Genomic DNA, 19,200 nt, shown 5'->3' with positions numbered 1-19,200 from the left:
ATAATCTCTTCAAATATTTTCTCAGTCCCTTTGTTTTTCTCTTTTTTTTCTGGGACCCCTATAATTCGAATGTTGGTATGTTTATGTTGTCCCAGAGGTCTCTGAGATTGTCTTCAGTTCTTTTCATTCTTTTTTCTGTATTCTGCTCTGCGGTAGTTATTTCCACTATTTTGTTTTCCAGGTCACTTATCCGTTCTTCTGCCTCAGTTATTCTGCTATTGATTCCTTCTAGAGAATATTACGTTCATTTATTGTGTTGTTCATCATTGTTTGCTCTTTAGTTCTTCTCGGTCCTTTTTAAATGTTTCTTGCATTTTCTCCATTCTGTTTTCAAGATTTTGGATCATCTTTTCTACCATTACTCTGAATTCTTTTTCAGGTAGACTGCCTATTTCCTCTTCATTTGTTTGGTCTGGTGGGTTTTTACCTTGCTCCTTCATCTGCTGTGTATTTCTCTGTCTTCTCATTTTGCTTAACTTACTGTGTTTGGGGTCTCCGTTTTGCAGGCTGCAGGTTCGTAGTTCCCATTGTTTTTGGTGTCTGCTCCCAGTGGCTAAGGTTGGTTTAGTGGGTTGTGTAGGTTTCGTGGTGGAGGGGACTGGTGCTTGTGTTCTGGTAGATGAGGCCAGATCTTGTCTTTCTGGTGGGCAGGGCCACATCCCGTGGTTTGTTTTTGGGTGTCTGTCAACTTATTATGATTTTAGGCAGCCTTTCTGCTAATGGGTGGGGTTGTGTTCCTGTCTTGCTAGTTGTTTGGCATGGGGTGTCCAGCACTGTAGCTTGCTGGTTGCTGAGTGGAGCTGGGTCTTAGCGTTGAGATGGAGATCTGTGGGAGAGCGTTTGCCGTTTGGTATTACGTAGGGCCAGGAAGTCTCTGGTGGACCAGTGTCCTGAACTTGGCTCTCCCACCTCAGAGGCTCAGGCCTGACACCCCACCAGAACACCAAGACCCTGTCAGCCACACGGCTCAGAAGAAAAGGGAGAAAAGAAAAGAAAGAAAGAAAGAAAGAAAGAATAAAAAATTAAAGTTATTAAAATAGAAAAGAAATATTAAAAATAGAAAAGAAAAAAAGAAAGAGAAAGAAAGAAGAGAGCAAGCAAAACAAAAAACAAATCCACCAATGATAACAAGCACTAAAGACTATACTAAAAAAAAAAAAAAGCAAAAACAAATGGCAAAAGCAAAGCTATACAGACAACATCACACAAAGAGGCATACATACACCCACTCATAAAAAGAGAAAATGGAAAAATATATATATATATAAGATAAAAAAAGGTAGCAACCAAATCAGTAAACAAATCTACCAGTGATTATAATGTTTAAATACTAAACTAAGATAAACATAATACCAGAAACAAATTATACGCAGAAAGCAAACCCTAAGTCTACAGTTGCTCCCAAAGTCCACTGCCGCAATTTGGGGATGATTCTTTGTCTGTTCAGGTATTCCAGAGATGCAGGGTACGTCCAGTTGATTGTGGAGCTTTAATCTGCTGCTCCTGAGGCTGCTGGGAGAGATTTCCCTTTCTCTTCTTTGTTCGCACAGCTCCTGGGGTTCAGATTTGGATTTGGCCCCGCCTTGGTGTGTAGGTCGCCTGAGGGCGTCTGTTCCTACCCAGACAGGACAGGGTTAAAGGAGCAGCTGATTAGGGGCCTCGGGCTCACTCAGGCCGAGGGGAGGGAGGGGTATGGAGTGCGGGGTGAGCCTGTGGCAGCAGAGGCCAGCATGACATTGCAACAGCCTGAGATGCACCGTGTGTCCCCCTGGGGAAGTTGTCCCTGTATCACGGGAACCTGGCAGTGGCAGGCTGCACAGGCTCGTGCTGGCACACAGGCTTCTTGGTGGCTGCAGCAGCATTCCTGTCTCTGGTGTCCGCGCTTATAGCTGCGCCTCGCTCCCGTCTCTGGAGCTTGTTTCAGCAGTGCTCTGAATCCCCTCTCCTCACGCACCCCGAAACAATGGTCTCTTGCCTCTTAGGCAGTTCCAGACTTTTTCCTGGACTCCCTCCCGGCTAGTGTGGCACACTAGCCCCCTTCAGGCTGTGTTCACGCAGCCAACCCCAGTCCTCTCCCTGGGATCCGACCTCCGAAGCCCGAGCCTCAGCTCCCAGCCCCCACCCGTCCTGGCGGGTGAGCAGACAAGCCAGCCTCTCGGGCTGGTGAGTGCTGGTCGGCACCTATCCTCTGTGCAGGAATCTCTCCGCTTTGCCCTCTGCACCCTTGTTGCTGTGCTCTCCTCCGTGGCTCCAAAGCTTCCCCCCCGCTACCCCCCATCTCTGCAGAGGGGTCTTCCTAGTGTGTGGAAACTTTTCCTCCTTCACAGCTCCCTCCCAGTGGTGCAAGTCCCGTCCCTATTCTTTTGTCTCTGTTTTTCCTTTTTTCTTTTGCCCTACCCAGGTACGTGGGGAGTTTTTTTGCCTTTGGGGAAGTCTCCAATGTTCAGTAGGTGTTCTGTAGGAGTTGTTCCACATGTAGATGTAGCTTTGATGTATTTGTGGGGAGGGAGGTCATCTCCACGTCTTACTTCTCCGCCATCTTGAAGGCGCCCCCTCTGATTTTTAAAAAATTACTCCAATGCTATTCCCTCCCTATGTTGTAGAATTTTATCCTGTTTTGTTGAAGAGCAGTTGGAAGGTAAATTTTTTCTGGGAGTCACTGCTCCCATTATGTAAAAGCATATATTTAAATATCTTTTTGGAACAGGTCTAAAAGATAAAAAGATTGTTGAAAATCATGGTTTCTCATAAGAACTGAGTGCATGATCCACGAAGTGATTAAAACAAGTTCTTTTTTTTACCATGTAAGAGCTTGTGGCCATGAATGGAAAGGATTGATAATCTTAGCAATGATAAATTTCCAAAAAGCAGGTAAAGGAAATGAAACCAACAATACCACCTAAAGGTGGTTATAAAGCAAGTTTAAATATTCAGAGTGATTAGTGGTTGAAACCCCTCTACTTTTTGGAACCCGTCCCTGCCGTCAGGATGTTCATGCTCTGGAGAGGAAGGCCTCATTCTAGAGGGGTTTCTCCAATAGAGGAGCAGCTTTACAGGCTTTGTTTTTAAATGTTATTTTTATTTTTATCAAAGCAGCATATGTGTGTGGAAAAAAGGTCAAAAAAGCCCCTTCAGTTTATGAAGAAAGATAGAAGCCTTCTGCTCCATCTCTCAACCTCCCCCGTTCTTCAAAAGCAATTATTTTCAACTCTTGTTCAGTTTTAAGTCACTGACCTGCTACTGTGGAAGGGTTTAGCACAATTATGCCATCAGCAGCACACTCATTCTTGTGTAAGCACAAATACACACGTACTTCCCTTCTCCATCTCTCCCATCTCCAACCAATTATTGGTTATATCAATATTCCATACTTACATTACTATGACTATGAGTATTACAGATGAACAGTAAAAAAAAATCATAATTTTATCCTTCTAGTTGATTTATGGTTTGGCTGTAGAATTCTAGATTGGAACCAATTTTTCTTCAGAGTTTTGAAGACATTATTCCATTTAATTTTCTCCTTTCCTCGTTGATGTTAAGAAGTCTAATGCCATTCTGTTTCCTGATTCTTTGTAGGTAACCTAAGTTGCCTCTCTAAAAGCCTTTAGGGTATTTTCTTTATCTTTATAGGTCTGAAATTTTACAATAATGTGGCAACATGTGGGTCTCCTTTTCATTCATTGGGCTGTGTTCTGATTGGGCCCATTTGGCCTGAAGTCTCATATCCCTCAGTTCTGGGATATCATCTCTTAATATTTGTTTGATAATTTTTAAAGATTTTTATTGGAGTATAGTTGATTACAATGTTGTGTTAGTTTCAGGTGTACAGCAAAGTGAATCAGTTATACATATATCCTCTATTTTTTTTTTTTTAGATTCTTTTTCCATATAGGCCATTACAGAGTACTGAGTAGAGTTCCCTGTGCTATACAGCAGGTTCTTATCAGTTATCTATTTTATATATAGTAGTGTGTATATATCAGTCCCAACTTCCCAATTTATCCCTTTCTGCTCCACCCCCGCCGCCATCCCCTGGTAACCATAAGTTTGTTTTCTACATGTGTGACTCTACTTCTGTTTTATAAATAAGTTGACTTATACCTTTTATTTTTTTTAAGATTCCACATATAAGTGATATCATATGATATTTGTCTTTCTGTATCTGACTTCACTCAGTATTCACTCAGTATGACAATCTCTGGGTCCATTCATGTTGCTGCAAATGGTATTATTTTTTTCTTTTTTATGGCTGAGTAATATTCCATTGTATATATGTGCCACATCTTTATCCATTCTTCTGTTGATGGACATTTAGATTGATTCCATGACCTGGCTATTGTAAATACTGCTGCAGTGAACATTGGGGAGTATGTACCTTTTTGAATTATGGTTTTCTCTGGGTATATGCCTAGGAGTGGGATTGCAGGGTCATAGGGTAGTTCTGTTTTTAGTTTTTTAAGGAACCTCCATAATGTTCTCCATAGTGGCTGCACCAATTTACATTCCTACCAATGGTGTAAGAGGGTTCCCTTTTCTCCACAGCCTCTCCAGCATTTATTGTTTGGAGATTTTTTGATGATGGCCATTCTGACTGGTGTGAGGTGATAACTCATTGTAGTTTTGATTTGCATTTCTCTAATAATTAGTGATGGTGAACTTTTCATGTGCATTTTGACCATCTTGTTTGATCATTTTTTCCTACTCTTTTTCTCTCTTTCTGGAACTCCTGTTATTTTGACATGTTGATACTTTATTTTTTCTTTAATTTTGCCTTGTCTGGTAGGTGTCTTCAACTTAGTGTGTCGGCCTCTTCTTTTGAACTTTTTATGCGAATATAGCATGAACAAGCACTCCTTTTTTAAAAAAATAAATTTATTTATTTATTTATTCAGTTTTGGCTGCATTGGGTCTTCGTTGCTGTGCACGGGCTTTCTTTAGTTGTGGCGAGCGGGGGCTACTCTTCATTGCGGTGTGCTGGCTTCTCTTGTTGTGGAGCATGGGCTCTAGGTGGGTGGGCTTCAGTAGTTGTGGCATGCGGGCTCAGTAGTTGTGGCTCACAGGCTCTAGAGCGCAGGCTCAGTAGTTGTGGCGCACGGGCTTAGTTGCTCCGCGGCATGTGGAATCTTCCCAGACCAGGGCTCAAACCCGTGTCCCCTGCATTGGCAGGCAGATTCTTAACCACTGCACCACCAGGGAAGTCCCACTCCTTCTTTTTTATGTCCCCTTTTTTTTATGGCATCTTGTTCTCTGGGGTTTATAGCTACAGTAGTTGTTCTCTCTCTAAGGATGTTTGGGGTTTTTTTTAAATGAACTTCTACTTCTTGCATTGTCTCTTCCTCAGAGTCTTCTTTTCTGGTTTTGTTCTGTCTGTCGACGTTAAGAATTGTTCCCTCTTGACTGTCAGTTCATTCGAAAGAGTAAAGCACTGAGAGGCTCTTAGGAAGCTCTGTGTATGTGGTTGGGATTTGCTCACCAGTGCACTGGCCTCTCTGTAAGTTCGCTGTTTCATTAAAGTCCCCAGTATGTCAGTATCTGAAGTCTTCTTGGGCAGCTGGTCAATTACCAGAGTAATTTTACCACTTCCTGTCTGCAGAATGTAAGGGTTCTTATTTACAGGCTTACGTGAGACACAAGCAAGGAAAGTGGGCAGGAGTCTGACGCTTAGGTTTGCAGACTTTAATTCAATCCACCCTCCCTAGATGTCCCCAGGTCCAGAGCTTCCAGGCTTCACTCTCTGCTGAGAGTAAACCTCCTGTCTTCTGAGGGTGTAAGAGAGGGACATTCTTCCTATCAGTTCAGTTTAGGGAAGGGGATGGGATGGGAGGGCAAGGAGGAGCAGCGCTAACTGCTCTCGTGGAGACTTTTCAATTAGTCCTCCTGTGTCTCAGCTTTGTCGCCCTCACTGGCATTTTGAAGTTTCTTTCAAGTTTCCAAGGTTCTCAGCACGATTCACCTCAGTTTTTTATTGTGTGCTCCCTGGATGTTTAGGTTTCAGCCTTCTCTGCTAAGTCAGTTATTCTTCCCTTTATTTTTCGTTGTCCAGATCGACTTCTCTTGCCTTCAGACTTCTCTCTTGTTACTCTTTTAATGTCATTTTTAGTAGGGTTTCAGGAGAAAGCTAAGATAAAAGTGTGTATCCACTGATGGGGTTCAGGACGTGCTACCCCCAAATAAGGCACCGTGGCATGTTGAATATCTTAAGCTGAAGGGTTAGAGAAAACACCAGAATCAGAGAGGTCACTCCGCCCTCCTCCCTCCCTGGCCCTTCTTTCTTGAAAGCAGGAGATAAATCTCCCATGTGAAAGGTATCCTTCCTGTACCAGGAGGAAAGGAGACATTCTTATCACCAGAGACAGGGAATTTAGAGCCAGGAAGACTGTATAAACAGACATTATTGCATTTCCTACCCATAGCCCAGACCCCTTTGTTTTGTTAATTCTTCACAAATTTGTTCTTTTGTCTAAAAGGTAGAAAAACTTCCTGCTTTGGTCAGTTTTTCAGATCTTCATTTTCTTGTGAAGACTCCCAGGTACATGTAAAAACTTAATAAAATTTGTGTGCTTTTCTCCTGTTAATCTGTCTTTGTCAGTTTAATTTTCAGACATAGCCAGGGACCCTAAGAGGGTCAAGGAACACTTTCTCCTTCATTACAGTAACCATTATATTTAACCAAAACCAGGCTGCTTTCTTATTGTGCAGAGTTGTTAAGTAGGTTTATATGAGTAAGATTAACTGGTTTGGAAAATGATACACCTGGTGGTGGTGGCCATTTTGTTTTATGTCCTTCTAGAGACACTGTTATGAAATAGTTTTTACCACATTATAAGTAGTTAAAGGCTGGTACTACACCTTTGAACTTAGATTACAAAAAGAGGACTGCCATGTAGTGGAGAATGCTGATTGAGCTCCCTGGAACAGTGAGACAGGTATGTGGGAGAAAGAACTTACAGTAGAACTTGTTATATGGTAAAAGTCAGCGTTGGAGAAACAGCGTAAGTGTATTTGCTTGTCAGAGACAGAAGTAGATCCAGAAGTAGGAAGCAAGATGCAGGTGTATCTTCTGAGATTGTTTTTATCTTGGAGAGATGTGTACATTTAATATTGGAGGATTTCTTCCTCCCTCCTGCAAAGCTACAATTGAATGATTGGTTATACTTCTTGTGTCTTAAAAATAAAGAAACATGTTTCTTTGGAAGTTTTATCTGCGATTCTAGGATTTACCTTATCTTTATTTATCCAAAATTAACTTGGTCTGCTATAAATTCAGTTTAATTCCACAAACATTTACTAAGTACTTGCTCTGGGTGGGGGAGAGGGGAAAGGTAAAGACAGACTAAATTCAGTTCCTGTCTTCCAGGAATTTATAATGTAACTTACAATCAGTAGTTACTATTTGGGGAGCAAAGAGAAAGGTTTATTATGGCATGGGAGGGAATTAGGAAAGGCCCTGACATTGAAGTCAGACAAACCTAGATTCAGAAGCTGCCTTTAACATGTATAGCAATTAGTGGGTAACTGAGTAACCACTAGTTACTTGGGGGGGGGTTGTAGTATGATACAAGGCTAGCATGTCAATTTAAGGAGTTTCTAACTTCACTCAGTAGGCAATGGGGAATCATCACACATTGTGAGCTAGAAAGATCTGACACTTTAAGGGAGAAGGAAGTCGAGAGGAAATTGCAGAGGCATCTGTTGAGAGTCTGGCAAGAGATAGTAGAGGCTGTGATATTAACCACTGTGATAGAAGTTGTGCTGTGGGGGCTCAAAAAAGAGTGACAGCCCTGTGTATGGGGAAGGCTGTAAGCACAAGTGAGCTAGGCCTTGAAGGGTGAGTGGGAGTGAAAACACATCAGCTCTGCTGTGAGCTTGAATTTTACATTAGTTTTATACCACAACATATCTCAGTGTTGATGTGACCAAAAAATTTTTAAAAAAACAAGCAACCATTATTTAACCTTTATTACAACCAAGTAAAAGTTGATTAAACAAAGTGAAATCTTGTTACCTGATACATGGTTCTTTCATGTATAAAATAAAAACTTGTTCTCTGTCTTCAAGTTTAAGGGTTAACATGTCAGGAATTAATTAAGCCCTGTAGTTATATGAGAGTAAAAAAATACATAGTCATGTGAGATGTGAAAAGTGGACCTGAAATGAGGACAAGAGAAGGACGTTGCAGAAATGAGGACATGTAAGCCTCTAGAAGAATGCGTAAGGCAATAAAAACAGAATTAGCAGATAAAGGTAAAGAAGTAATGATTTAGGGTTTCCCTGGTGGCACAGTGGTTGAGAGTCCACCTGCCGATGCAGGGGACATGGGTTCGTGCCCCAGTCCGGGAAGATCCCACATGCTGCGGAGTGGCTGGGACCGTAAGCCGTGGCCGCTGAGCCTGCGCGTCCAGAGCCTGTGCTCCACAACGGGAGAGGCCACAACAGTGAGAGGCCCGTGTACCGCAAAAAAAAAAAAGAAAAAAAAAGAAAGAATGATTTATATTATCAGGAAAATGATAGAAGGTAAAAGACTCATTTACTGAAAATAAGTGGGGTTAGGGTTAGATAATAGGCTAAATTCCTTACCTCAAACTTGAGAAATGAAGAGGAATGATCAAGTTAAAAAGATGTGCCTCTGTTGTCAGGTTAGAGCATGCTATGAAGGCCTAACCAAGCTGCGACCAGGTTTACATTAACATTTCCCCAGGTGAACAGATAGTGAAGCTCAGCTGCAACACTTTTATACTGATAATTACTTTGGGTTTTATGAATTCTGAATTGAGCTAATTATTCAACTTGACCTTATGCTTTGGTTTTCAATTCTGACCTGAAAAATATTTTGTTAGTTTAGAAAAAGAGAAAGAAAACAATCAGGGTGTCACAACAGTCATCTTTACTGAATACAGTGCCATGGAAGAATTTATTAGACTGTAGTTTATTTTATAAAATCAAAATCGAAATTAAATGTTTGTGCTGCTTATCAAAAGTAAAAAATATACTCAAGTTTTTAAGTCATATAACTATAATTTATGTCTAACAAAGGCTCAAAATCATCTTTAGAAGGTGACTAATGAGGGAGCAAGGTGAGTGCATAATAAATTTTATCACAGCTAATCATCTTTATATTATGCAGTTGGCTGGGGAACAGACCAGGGAATTGGTGGATTTGGAGAAGAGCCAGGAATTAAATCTCAGCTAATGAACCTTATTCGATCTGTGAGAACTGTGATGAGAGGTAAGAAAAACTAGTGGAACACTCTTAATTTTGTGGTTTGATTTAAGTAGCAAAACTTCCAAGTGTGAATGCCATTTTTGTAGTGGGAACTTTTTTCTATAATATTTAACTTGGCTTTACTGCTTAAAAGTTACTAGTTTCTTTCCCAGCTTGCCTCTTATTTCTATCTTATTTCTATCTTGATGCAGATGGAATGCTCAGTGGTATAATATTTGTATGCTACCTGTATGTCACCTCTCAGAGTTGAAAGCCAATGGTGTTCTTACCTTTTAGAAATTCTTTTGCTTCTAAGTAGAAAAATCATCTAGAGTCCTGTAAGACTTTCAAGAGAAAAATACAGGTCCCATATCTGCTATTTTTATTAGAAAATATTTTAGAGCAACTCAAGAATTCAAAACCTTTTATTTAAAACCATTAAAATTAGGGTCTCTTTCTATCTCTCTCTTTGTTGGCTGATTTCATCACAGCTTTGGGTAGAATGATAAGTTTCATTCTTAGTGATGAAGCAACAGAATCTTCTTTGCACTGTATTTCTAATGTCAGTTGTCACTGGCAGCCATGTGGGTCTACTTCTGCCTGGGTCCAGTATGCTTCTCTGTTCCCAGAGCTGCACCAGCACTATCCACAGATGACTTTATATTGATCTTGTACCAGTGTGACCCTTATCCCCAGTCACACAAGCCCACTTTACAATAAGTTTTGGACTTTATGATCCAATGCACGTTTGAACGTTACTCTGTTACAAGGATTTGCAATGTGATTCTGATGACATACTGTATTTCCATCCTTCCTGGATGCTAGTAAAACTATGTCATTTTTTTAATAATAAAAAACTTTTTTTGTTTTTTGTTTTTTTTGCAGTGCCACTGATAATAGTAAACTCAATTGCAATTGTATTACTTTTACTATTTGGGTGAAGATCAATGGGGAAAATGGAGACTCAGAAGAAGAGCTGCCAGCGGAAGTTATTACTTCAGTCTTTACTGGAACATACGTATCTCAGCTGGCTGACCTTGGACTTGACAAAAATGTAAACCTGCCAATAAAGCCAGAGTCCCTATTTATCTGATTTTTTTGAATGTTGCACTTATAGTTTTATTGCAAAACGATCAGATCGTCAGAGGCCAGATTGGAACACATTTGATTGCCGACTGCCGGTAACAGTTCACGCGAGGCCAGATTGGAACACATTTGATTGCCGACTGCCGGTAACAGTTCACGCGATGGTAAAGACTGTTGAAAGGGTGCAGGACTGTCACTTCTGTGTTTGTAGAGGCTTCTTTCTTTGACTTCTCAGGGATGAATGTTTCTTTCAAAGTTCCTTGTGACTTAGCTATGATGTGAGAATGATTATCCTCCTAGATAAAATTTAAAGGATTTTTAAAATATAAAATGTTAGATAGGAAATTTGGATTATTTTATTTTGAACTCTTTGGTTAAATATTTTTTCTGTATACTGTCTCAGCTATGAAAAATTCAAATTCATAGTAACCATCGAAGAGCAATACTCTGATTTCTGGGAGAATTCTAATTTTGTAAGTCGCTTAGTCACATGATGATTGTTTTTTTAAGTTTTAAGTTCTTTTCATGCATCTGTTATTTTATTAATTGGCCTGCATGATGAGACCGGGTCAGTATCTACATATTTCCATAGGTAAAAAAAAAAATCTGTATAGAAAAGTCTATGCCCTTTTTAACAGTGATGACTTATTTTTTAAAATCAGCATAAATAGCAGCCTGCAGGAGCAATCCTAAACAATCACCATTAAACCATAAGAAGACTTTATTAAACCGTAAGAAGACTTTATTGTGAAGCATTTACCTCCCCAAATTATCACGTTTCCGTTTCTTGGAGTAGCACATCAAGGGGTGTGATTTGTAATTCTTCATTCTGTCAGTCAGTAGAGCATTCATGGTGGATAAATTGTCTTTTGTTTTTTTATGTCTTAGACCATCCCATATTTGCTTATGCCATAATACTGTTTTATGCAGAAAGATTAAAACAACGTAAATGATTTTTCTGGGAAGTATTAGTTATAATATTTGAAAGGGGGTGGAATGGAATCTTTGTCTACAGGAGAACATTTGTAAATAAAGTTCAGTTTCCAAGTCAAACACTTGTTTTTGTACTTCAGCATATAACCTGTCTGTTAATTAATTTCATTTTGTGTGCAACACTTATATATGTTCTTTGCTGTAAAATCATTGAGTACAGATTTAATGAAAGTAAACATTCACATTCCTTTTTTTTTCTTCCTTTTTTTTTTTCTTCAATGAATTAACAGAATTGCTGACATATATCAGGAAGACTCGTGAGCAATTTTGATTCTATGACTTAAGTTACTTCTAAAACTTTGGAGCAGGTATTGGATGACTGTTGGCCATGCCTGAGCTGGAGATGGAAGAGCGGAAGATCTCTGAGCAGGGGGGCCTTGCAGCTGAACCAAAGAAATGTACCAGGGATCCTAAGTTGATTACTTGGCTCATGGGAGTAACTAACATATTTGGCACTTAAAGGCAATGTTCTTTTGGCCTTAGAAGGATCTGATGCACAAGTTCAAGTTTAAGCTGCTGAACAGATTCAAAAGTAGCAGTTAATTGAGGACACTCCTGTTTCTCCACAGGCAGTGAGCCATATAGAATTTTAAAAAGAAAGCAAAGAGAGACCTTGGCCTGATACCATTTTCATTAAGACATTACAACACACCTTTATATTCATTAATTGTCGGAATACTGTCCAAGTTCACACTCCAGTGGAGAGCAGTCATAGCAGGGCAGGATCAGAGTTTTCTGTAGCAAAGTGGTTCTGAGGAAAGTGCAGCATGGACATCAAAATATTTCATCTCTAAAGGACTCTTGCACAGTTCTAGGTTTACCGTGCCTGAAGACAGGTCTGTAAGCTTTCACAGGTTAACCCTGGTTTATCCAGAGAAGTTGCAATTCAGTAACGACAGCATCTTGTTTTAGTAGACAGTAACTTAAGTGCCTGCCTGCCTGCCAACATCTTCCCCCTTAGCCATTATCAGGATTAACAATTTGTGATTATTCTGGACTCCAAATATCTGTGGTGTTAATGGTCCTGTGTATTCTGACCCTGTGTCTATATGCCTATGACCTGTGGTGAAGGCTCTTGGCTGTAGTGTGTACATACTCAAATTCATACCCTAGTCCTTAATCAAGTACAGTGGTTTTCAAACTTTGATTGTTAACAGAACTGGATTTTCAAAAGAATAATAACATAGAAGTGTAACTGTCCGATATCTAAAATAGATGGGAGCAGGTCCATATATCAGTGGAAGCGGGAATGGGACCCACAGGCCCACTGTTCAGCCTCCACCTCACTCTTAACAAGCTTCCTAAGGCACTTCCACGAAACCCTAAGTTTTCAAAAACATGGTTATGAAGTATCTTTTTAAAAAAAAAAAATCCTTGCTTTAGGTAGAGTAGGCACGTTGATCTGTGCTCTATAGATATTTGCAGTCACTTGTGTGTATATGTGTGTGTACTCATGAAATGACCTGAGACAAAGCAGTTCATCTGAGTAACACAGGAGGTAGGACATTGCCAGTATGCTAGCATGTTTTATCATATGACTTAAATAAACTTCTTAAGACCTCAGTTGGTTTTGGTTCCTTCCTCTGTAACATTAGTCAATAACTGTTTTAGAACAGAAGTCTGCTCCAGACTATACATACATACATACATACACATACATATATATATATATAATTTCCAGGTCACTGACCTTTGATCCTCGATCAAAGAGATGTTCTTTTGAAGTAAAATGTTTTTGGTGAAATAAATTACTTTCTTACTGGCAGCTTCAAAGTTATTACCAATAATAAAATTCTGATACCAACCAAAATGGAAATCATTTTTGCTAAAATTTTCTTTGGCCCCTAATTGGTCATTAGATGTCAGATATAGTGAAAACATCTGTGCAAGGACCTGGGACACATAGTGGGCAGTGTCCGCCGATACTAATGATCAAGGTAAGTTGTGGAATTCTACTCTTTTTGTTCTAGTTCTGATACTGTTTTCGTTACACCTCCGCTCCTCCTCTGGGTTCTTTATCCCATCTTTTTCTTTCTCAAGTTCTCCTTCTGAGGTCCCATCCCATCTTTACTCATCTTGCCCTTTGGCAGGCAAAGCCATTTGAGTCTTTTGGTAAGGAGGAAGCCAATAGTCATGTTCCATTATTCCACATCACAGTGAATGACACCATACTACCCAATTGCCCAAACCTGGAACCTAATAATTATCTTGATGCCTTCCTCTCCCTTACCCTTAATCTAATTTACCACCAATTTCTCTTACCTCCTAAAGATTTCTTAAATTTGTTTTGTTTGCTTTGTTTCCACACTTTTTAGTTTAAGCATCTCTCTGTGGCCCTGCAATAGATTCTTATCTGGTCTCACACACATTTTGGCACCTCTCCCATCTGTTCTCCATATTGCAGCCAGAGTAAGCATTTAGAAAAATGCATGTCTTAATATTACCCACCTTCGGTGGTGTTTTAATCTGGTCAAAGACAGCTCCTAATTCTGAAGGGGAAACTAGGATCAGTTTCCGTTTCCTTCAACCAAGTAAGGCCCTGAAACAGAAAACTCAGACTTAGTAAATATAAGACGAAAACAACCTCCAGACCTAGTGAGGAGGAAAAGCAAAGGGTCCCTAGTCCAGGGAACAGAAAGTGTTATAGCTTACAACGTGGCTGACTGCAGCAGTGGGCAGAGGGGATGTTGGTGTGCTAGCAGTAAATGAGTCCCCAGTCAAGGGCAGATCAGTAGTTTTGTCAAGGGGTTCCATAGATGTAAACTAGAGCCTATTATGTCAGACTGCTCCTGAAAGCTTTTCATTTAGTCATTTTCATATAGAGTGCATAGGATGACCATCTCTGCACTCAAGGGGTTTAATTTATTTGGATCAAAGGGAGACAAGTGGAGACTCCCAACATGGGTGTGGGAAGGGAGCAGTGAGGGAGGTGGTTCTATGAATCCCAAGATACTGCTCCCCTAGGGATAACAGGCAAGACCTGTGGTAGCTGTCCCTCAGAGAGGCAGGGTAGGAAACTTGACAGCGTAAAGTTTTGGAATAGCTGATGCAAGAAAAGAGGGACACTGCTGCCAGTGGTAGTGGTTAATAAAAGACAGCAATAAGTGCCAGATGCTATTCAAGTAGGAAAGCAGGAAATGACTTCAGAGATTGGGTGTTTCAAGGGAAGTATGAAGGAGATGACTTCTGAGATAGCCCTCGAGAATGGGTGAGAAGTGTAAGGGAGAACAAACCTGGCTCCATATTGGATCTGTTCCTTTAATCTTTAATCTGTGTACTCTGTTGTCTGCTCTTAGTTATGGTGACTCTGCACCTTTGTAAGGGAATGTTGCCCAAAGCCTGAAATACAGCCCATTCTCAAGGCTCTGCCTCCCAGGCTTGCCCTTTAAAGCAGGGGTCCTGGTCCTTGCCCTGTCAGGGAGCGGGCTGCACAGCAGGAGGTGAGCGGCGGGCAAGCGAGCGAAGCTTCATGTGCCTCTCCCCATCACGTGCACTACCGCCTGAACCAGTCCCCCGCCACCCTGTTGGTGGAAAAACTGTCTTCCACAAAACTGGGTCCCTGGTGCCAAAAAGGTTGGGGACCGCTGCTTTAAAGGTGTCATACTTTTCATTCCTGTAGAGATAAAAAGTTGCAGAACAGAGGATAACATCTGTCTTCGTGGAGGTTGACAGGAACATGGTGACCTGACTTAAGTGGACAGCTAAAAGAACAAAGGATTATCACATCCCCTCTGGGGTCTGGCTGGCACCAAGAAGTCTGCAACAACCAGCCACACCCCTCTCCTTTCAGTGTAAAATAAGCCTTGAATTCCAACTCAGACGGGTCTTCGGGACACCAGTCCGCCACCTTCTCAGTCTGCTGGCTTTCCAAATAAAGTCACCGTTCCTTGCACCAACACCTCTTTTTGCCCTGTTGTGAGGACTGGAAAACAGAAGTGGTGGAGTGAGCAAGGGTGGCGGCAAAGAAAGGTAATAAATACTTGGTCTGACAACACTGCAGTGGAATGAGAAACTGCTACTGAGCAAAGGCAGAAGTTTTTGTTTTTCCTGCTGCACCCAGGCCCAGTAGGCCCCGCCCTTGAGGGAGCAGGTCTCAATAACTTACCGTTCTGTTACACGGTGAGGAATGAGCAGTACAAGACCCCGTAGTTGGTCTTCGAAACCGGAAAGTAGCCCTGGATGGATGGGGCGGAGCCATGTGCGGAGAGGCGGGACTTCCGGCACGGCCCTCAGCCCAGTTTCCGGCGTCCTCAGGCAGCAGCCGCGGCGCGTTTTTCCCCGGCAAGGACGCTGCGGAGCGGAGCTTCTGTGCTGACTTCTCTGCTAGCGGGGCGTTTGCCTTTGCTGAGGACGGCGTGCGGAGCCCGGTGAGGAGCCGCGCTGGGACAGGCGAGCGCCCGCCTGTCTGGAGGCTGCATTTCTTTGTGAGCTGGCTGGGGACATACCGGTTGGGTTTCTAGGCCACCACCCTCCTGGGGCCCGGACCAACCGGGTGCTCGCTGTGTGTGAATTGCCCACCCCTCGCGGCCCTCGGCGTGGTGCCACCACGCGTGCGCGGCGCGGGGCGAGCCGCATTTACGCCAGGTCTCGCGTGCGCGGGGCGGATGGTGAATCTGGGGTTAGTCCTTCCCACTAACGTGCCCCTGAAGTGTATTTCGAAGCCGGCGTCCTTTCGGGTCAGTCTGGCGTTTGCCAGGTGCTGGAACTTGCGATGGGGGAGGGTGCGTGACCAGTCTTGAGGCCCCTTCACACCCGGGATAAGGAGGGGATTGCAGCTGAGTTAGTGCTGAAAGAGCCTTGTTCGTGGAATCCTTCCAGTTATGGAGGCCGGGATTCATGAGTTTAGCTAATTAAAAACTCTTTATTGAGCGATCAGTAGTACAGGGGGAAACGCAACAGCCCGTTGACTCACAGGGCTCCACGGATGGAACAGAGTGAGGAGTGTACTAATGGAGCACGCTGGGGGGTCCTGGCCCAGCCTTGGGAGAAAAGGAGTTGGACTCAGGAAAAACAGGAAGTGATGTTTGTCTGAGACCCAGGGACTGAAGGAATTGGTCAGGGAAAGGGAGGATGTAGGCGACAGGGGTGGTGGAATTCAGGGAGCAAAAATGGTTTCAGACAAAAGTCCAGCGATGAGGGAGGTAACGTATAGGACTGGTGGGCGACTGCAGTGCCGTTGAACTTTGGTGCAGGAGTAGACACAAACGAGTTGGAGAGGTAAACCAGGGCTCTGGACACCAGTGTACATTGTTCATATTTTATCCTGGGCGCAGTGGGGAGTGACTGCATAATAACATTTGTTGAGTGAGTGCATGCAGTGTGGTTCCCGACTTTTTCACTGGAAGCATATGGGGAAGAAAAGAGAATTTGTACTCTCCAGGGGGTGAGTATAAGTATGTCCAGAGACATATTCAGAAGAGCCCCAGCCTCCCAGGAGAAAATTTATATTGAAATCAGTTTTAAATATTTATGCACGTTCTTAATGATAGGCCATTGTATATCCTTATTTTGGTATAAAATGTTTTCCCATATCCTCAAATTATACTAATGCTTTAGGACTATATCATATTTATCCTGTGATTTTTGTAGCCCTTGACACATCCATCATGTCCCCCCCCCCCAGCACACACACACCCACCCCCAATACGCATATATGTCCTATAACCCAGCCTTTCTTTGTGCGGAACACTTCACAATGTATGTATTACTTCCTTTAATCTTCCAATCAACCATTAGAGGTGTTATTCTTTCTACTTTAGAAATGAAGAAATTCAGGCTGAGATGTTAAGAAAATTGCCCACGTGCACACAGCTAGTGAGTACAAATCCAGGCATGTACAACTCCGTAGTTCTTGTACTTAACTGCTGCACTGTTGCATTTCGAAAAATGGATTTGGAGCTAGAAATAGGGAGAAGAGTCGAAGCAGAGAGGACATTTAGGAAGTTGTTGAAATAGGCTAGATGAGAGATGATGATTTCAAAACTAAGATAGTGTTAGTAACAGTGAAGAGAAGAAGTGAGTGGATTCAGGACTGTACAGGAGGTAGCACTGACATGCTTTGATTTGGCCCTTGACTGGTTGGGAAGAAGGCTTGGGAGAGTGGTGGGTACATCTCCATTGATGGTGCTGCCATTCCCTCATAAGGACTGCAGGATGAAGAGCAGCTTAGAGGGTAACAAGGACTTGGATTGAGATGCCCCTGGAATATTCAAGGGGAGATGTCCTCTGAAGTATCTTGAAGAGTTCCTTTTGGGATGAGAGAGAATTTACTTTTCTTCTTTGCATTGAATATGTACCAATATCAATTGTTTATGACTTTCTAAAGTATATCCCACATACCTTGTTCAAGCCATGCGAGATGGTGGGACGTGGACTCAATATAAACAAACATGGACCAGCGTTGAAGCCTTTTCAGTTTTCTAGGGTGATACTAATAGTTTACAATTACAGTTTATCAAGTACTAACTTGTAGTTCCGGTAACAAGTATTATAAAGATTTAGACAAGAAAAGAGATCCTGGCAGAAGTGGTAGAGGCCTGTAGTGGGGCTAACTGAAGAAGTATATTTTGAGGTTTGAGTGGTACACCTCAGTTATGTTCTTATAGGCCTCAATCACTCTCAGATAAGCTCTATAAGAGCATTTTAGAGTTTAAAAGGTGTGTTCTATGGAACTGATGAAAGTGCTTTGGTGTAACATTAAGTCTTTGTGGACCCTTCAATAAAGATTAGAATTATCAATATTTTTATGACCGTGGTTCTAGTTGGACAGTTTTTTCTTTTCTTTGAACAGTACAATTCTTTTGTTGTTTTTCTACTCTTCTTTAATCACCTTTGGAGTTAACTTTTTTTTTTCTGGCCGGGCCACACGGCTTTTGGGATCTTAGTTCCCAGACCAGGGATTGAACCCAGGCCCCAGCAGTGAAAGCACCGAGTCCCAACAACTGGACCGCTAGGGAATTCCGAATGGAGTTAACATTTTTTTATGGAATATTAGGTGCCTCTCATAAAAGTTGGGTTTTGAGAGAAGAAATTTTAGGTTCTTCTGTATGTAAAAAGAGAATGCTTTGTCTACATTTTGCATAGCCTTACCTTTTGTGGTGCAATGTATTTTATTTTATTTATTTATTTATTTATTTATTTATTTATTTATTTTACTTTTGCGGTACGCGGGCCTCTCACTGTTGTGGTCTCTCCCATTGCGGAGCACAGGCTCCGGACACGCAGGCTCAGCGGCCATGGCTCACGGACCTAGCCGCTCCACGGCATGTGGGATCTTCCCGGACCGGGGCACGAACCCGTGTCCCCTGCATCAGCAGGCGGACCCTCAACCACTGCGCCACCAGGGAAGCCCGGTGCAATGTATTTTAAATTAAAGAATCCTTTGTCACACATCCAAATAGAGTCGCTAGCAACAGTCTAGTCTTTTGAGTAACAAACTGTTTCCCCTCTCAGGCAGGTAATAGTTGATGCTATTGTTGATGTAATCCTCCATTTCAAGGTTATAGTAAAGATCGGAAATCGAATAACATATGAGGACTGTTATAAAAGAAAGGATTTTGCAGTGGAATCTTGATTAACCAGAGCTCTTAATATCTTTTTTTTTTTTTTGCCTCTGCACTCTCCCCCATCCCCCGGCAGATTCATTATAAAAGGCAAACAGAACCAGGGATTTATTTTAAAATCAAAATACTTGATGAGGGTTATACTGATGTATAATGATTGGACTAATTTAGTTTTTTATAAAATTAAATATATGAGAAATGACTGACTAAAACATGATAAGACTAATTTTTATTGTGAAATATGTCATCTACACAAGAGTATGCAAAACATATGTAAGTTTTAAATAATTATAATAAAAAACACCTGTGCACTCACTGTCCAGGTCAAGAAGACCTTAGAGGCATCCTTGTGCT

The 19,200-nt window shown here is 41.8% G+C and overlaps 2 protein-coding genes across 5 annotated transcripts in view; both read left to right on the top strand.

The window, feature by feature from the left end:
* Nucleotides 1-11,344, top strand: part of IER3IP1 (immediate early response 3 interacting protein 1) — a 28,135-nt gene extending 16,791 nt beyond the window's left edge. The window contains exons 2-3 of the mRNA XM_081253461.1: nucleotides 9,128-9,229; nucleotides 10,091-11,344. Coding sequence (XP_081109587.1) covers nucleotides 9,128-9,229; nucleotides 10,091-10,146 — 158 coding nt within the window. The 3' untranslated portion in view covers nucleotides 10,147-11,344. The remainder of the gene's footprint in view (nucleotides 1-9,127; nucleotides 9,230-10,090) is intronic.
* A 4,088-nt stretch (nucleotides 11,345-15,432) lies between these two features.
* Nucleotides 15,433-19,200, top strand: part of HDHD2 (haloacid dehalogenase like hydrolase domain containing 2) — a 42,598-nt gene continuing 38,830 nt past the window's right edge. The window contains exon 1 of one of the 4 annotated variants that reach the window (XM_081253457.1): nucleotides 15,433-15,651. The gene's annotated coding sequence lies outside the window, so the exon portion shown is untranslated. Of the gene's footprint in view, nucleotides 15,652-15,690; nucleotides 15,709-15,849; nucleotides 15,981-19,200 lie in introns of those variants that run through there. The other 3 variants (XM_081253459.1, XM_081253458.1, XM_081253460.1) reach the window with 3 other exon arrangements.

The sequence above is a fragment of the Mesoplodon bidens genome (genome assembly GCF_964165515.1).
Source record: "Mesoplodon bidens genome assembly, chromosome: 13".
NCBI lineage: Eukaryota > Metazoa > Chordata > Mammalia > Artiodactyla > Ziphiidae > Mesoplodon > Mesoplodon bidens.
The sequence above is the reverse complement of the archived record's forward strand: the minus strand, read 5'-3'. Positions and strand labels throughout refer to the sequence as shown.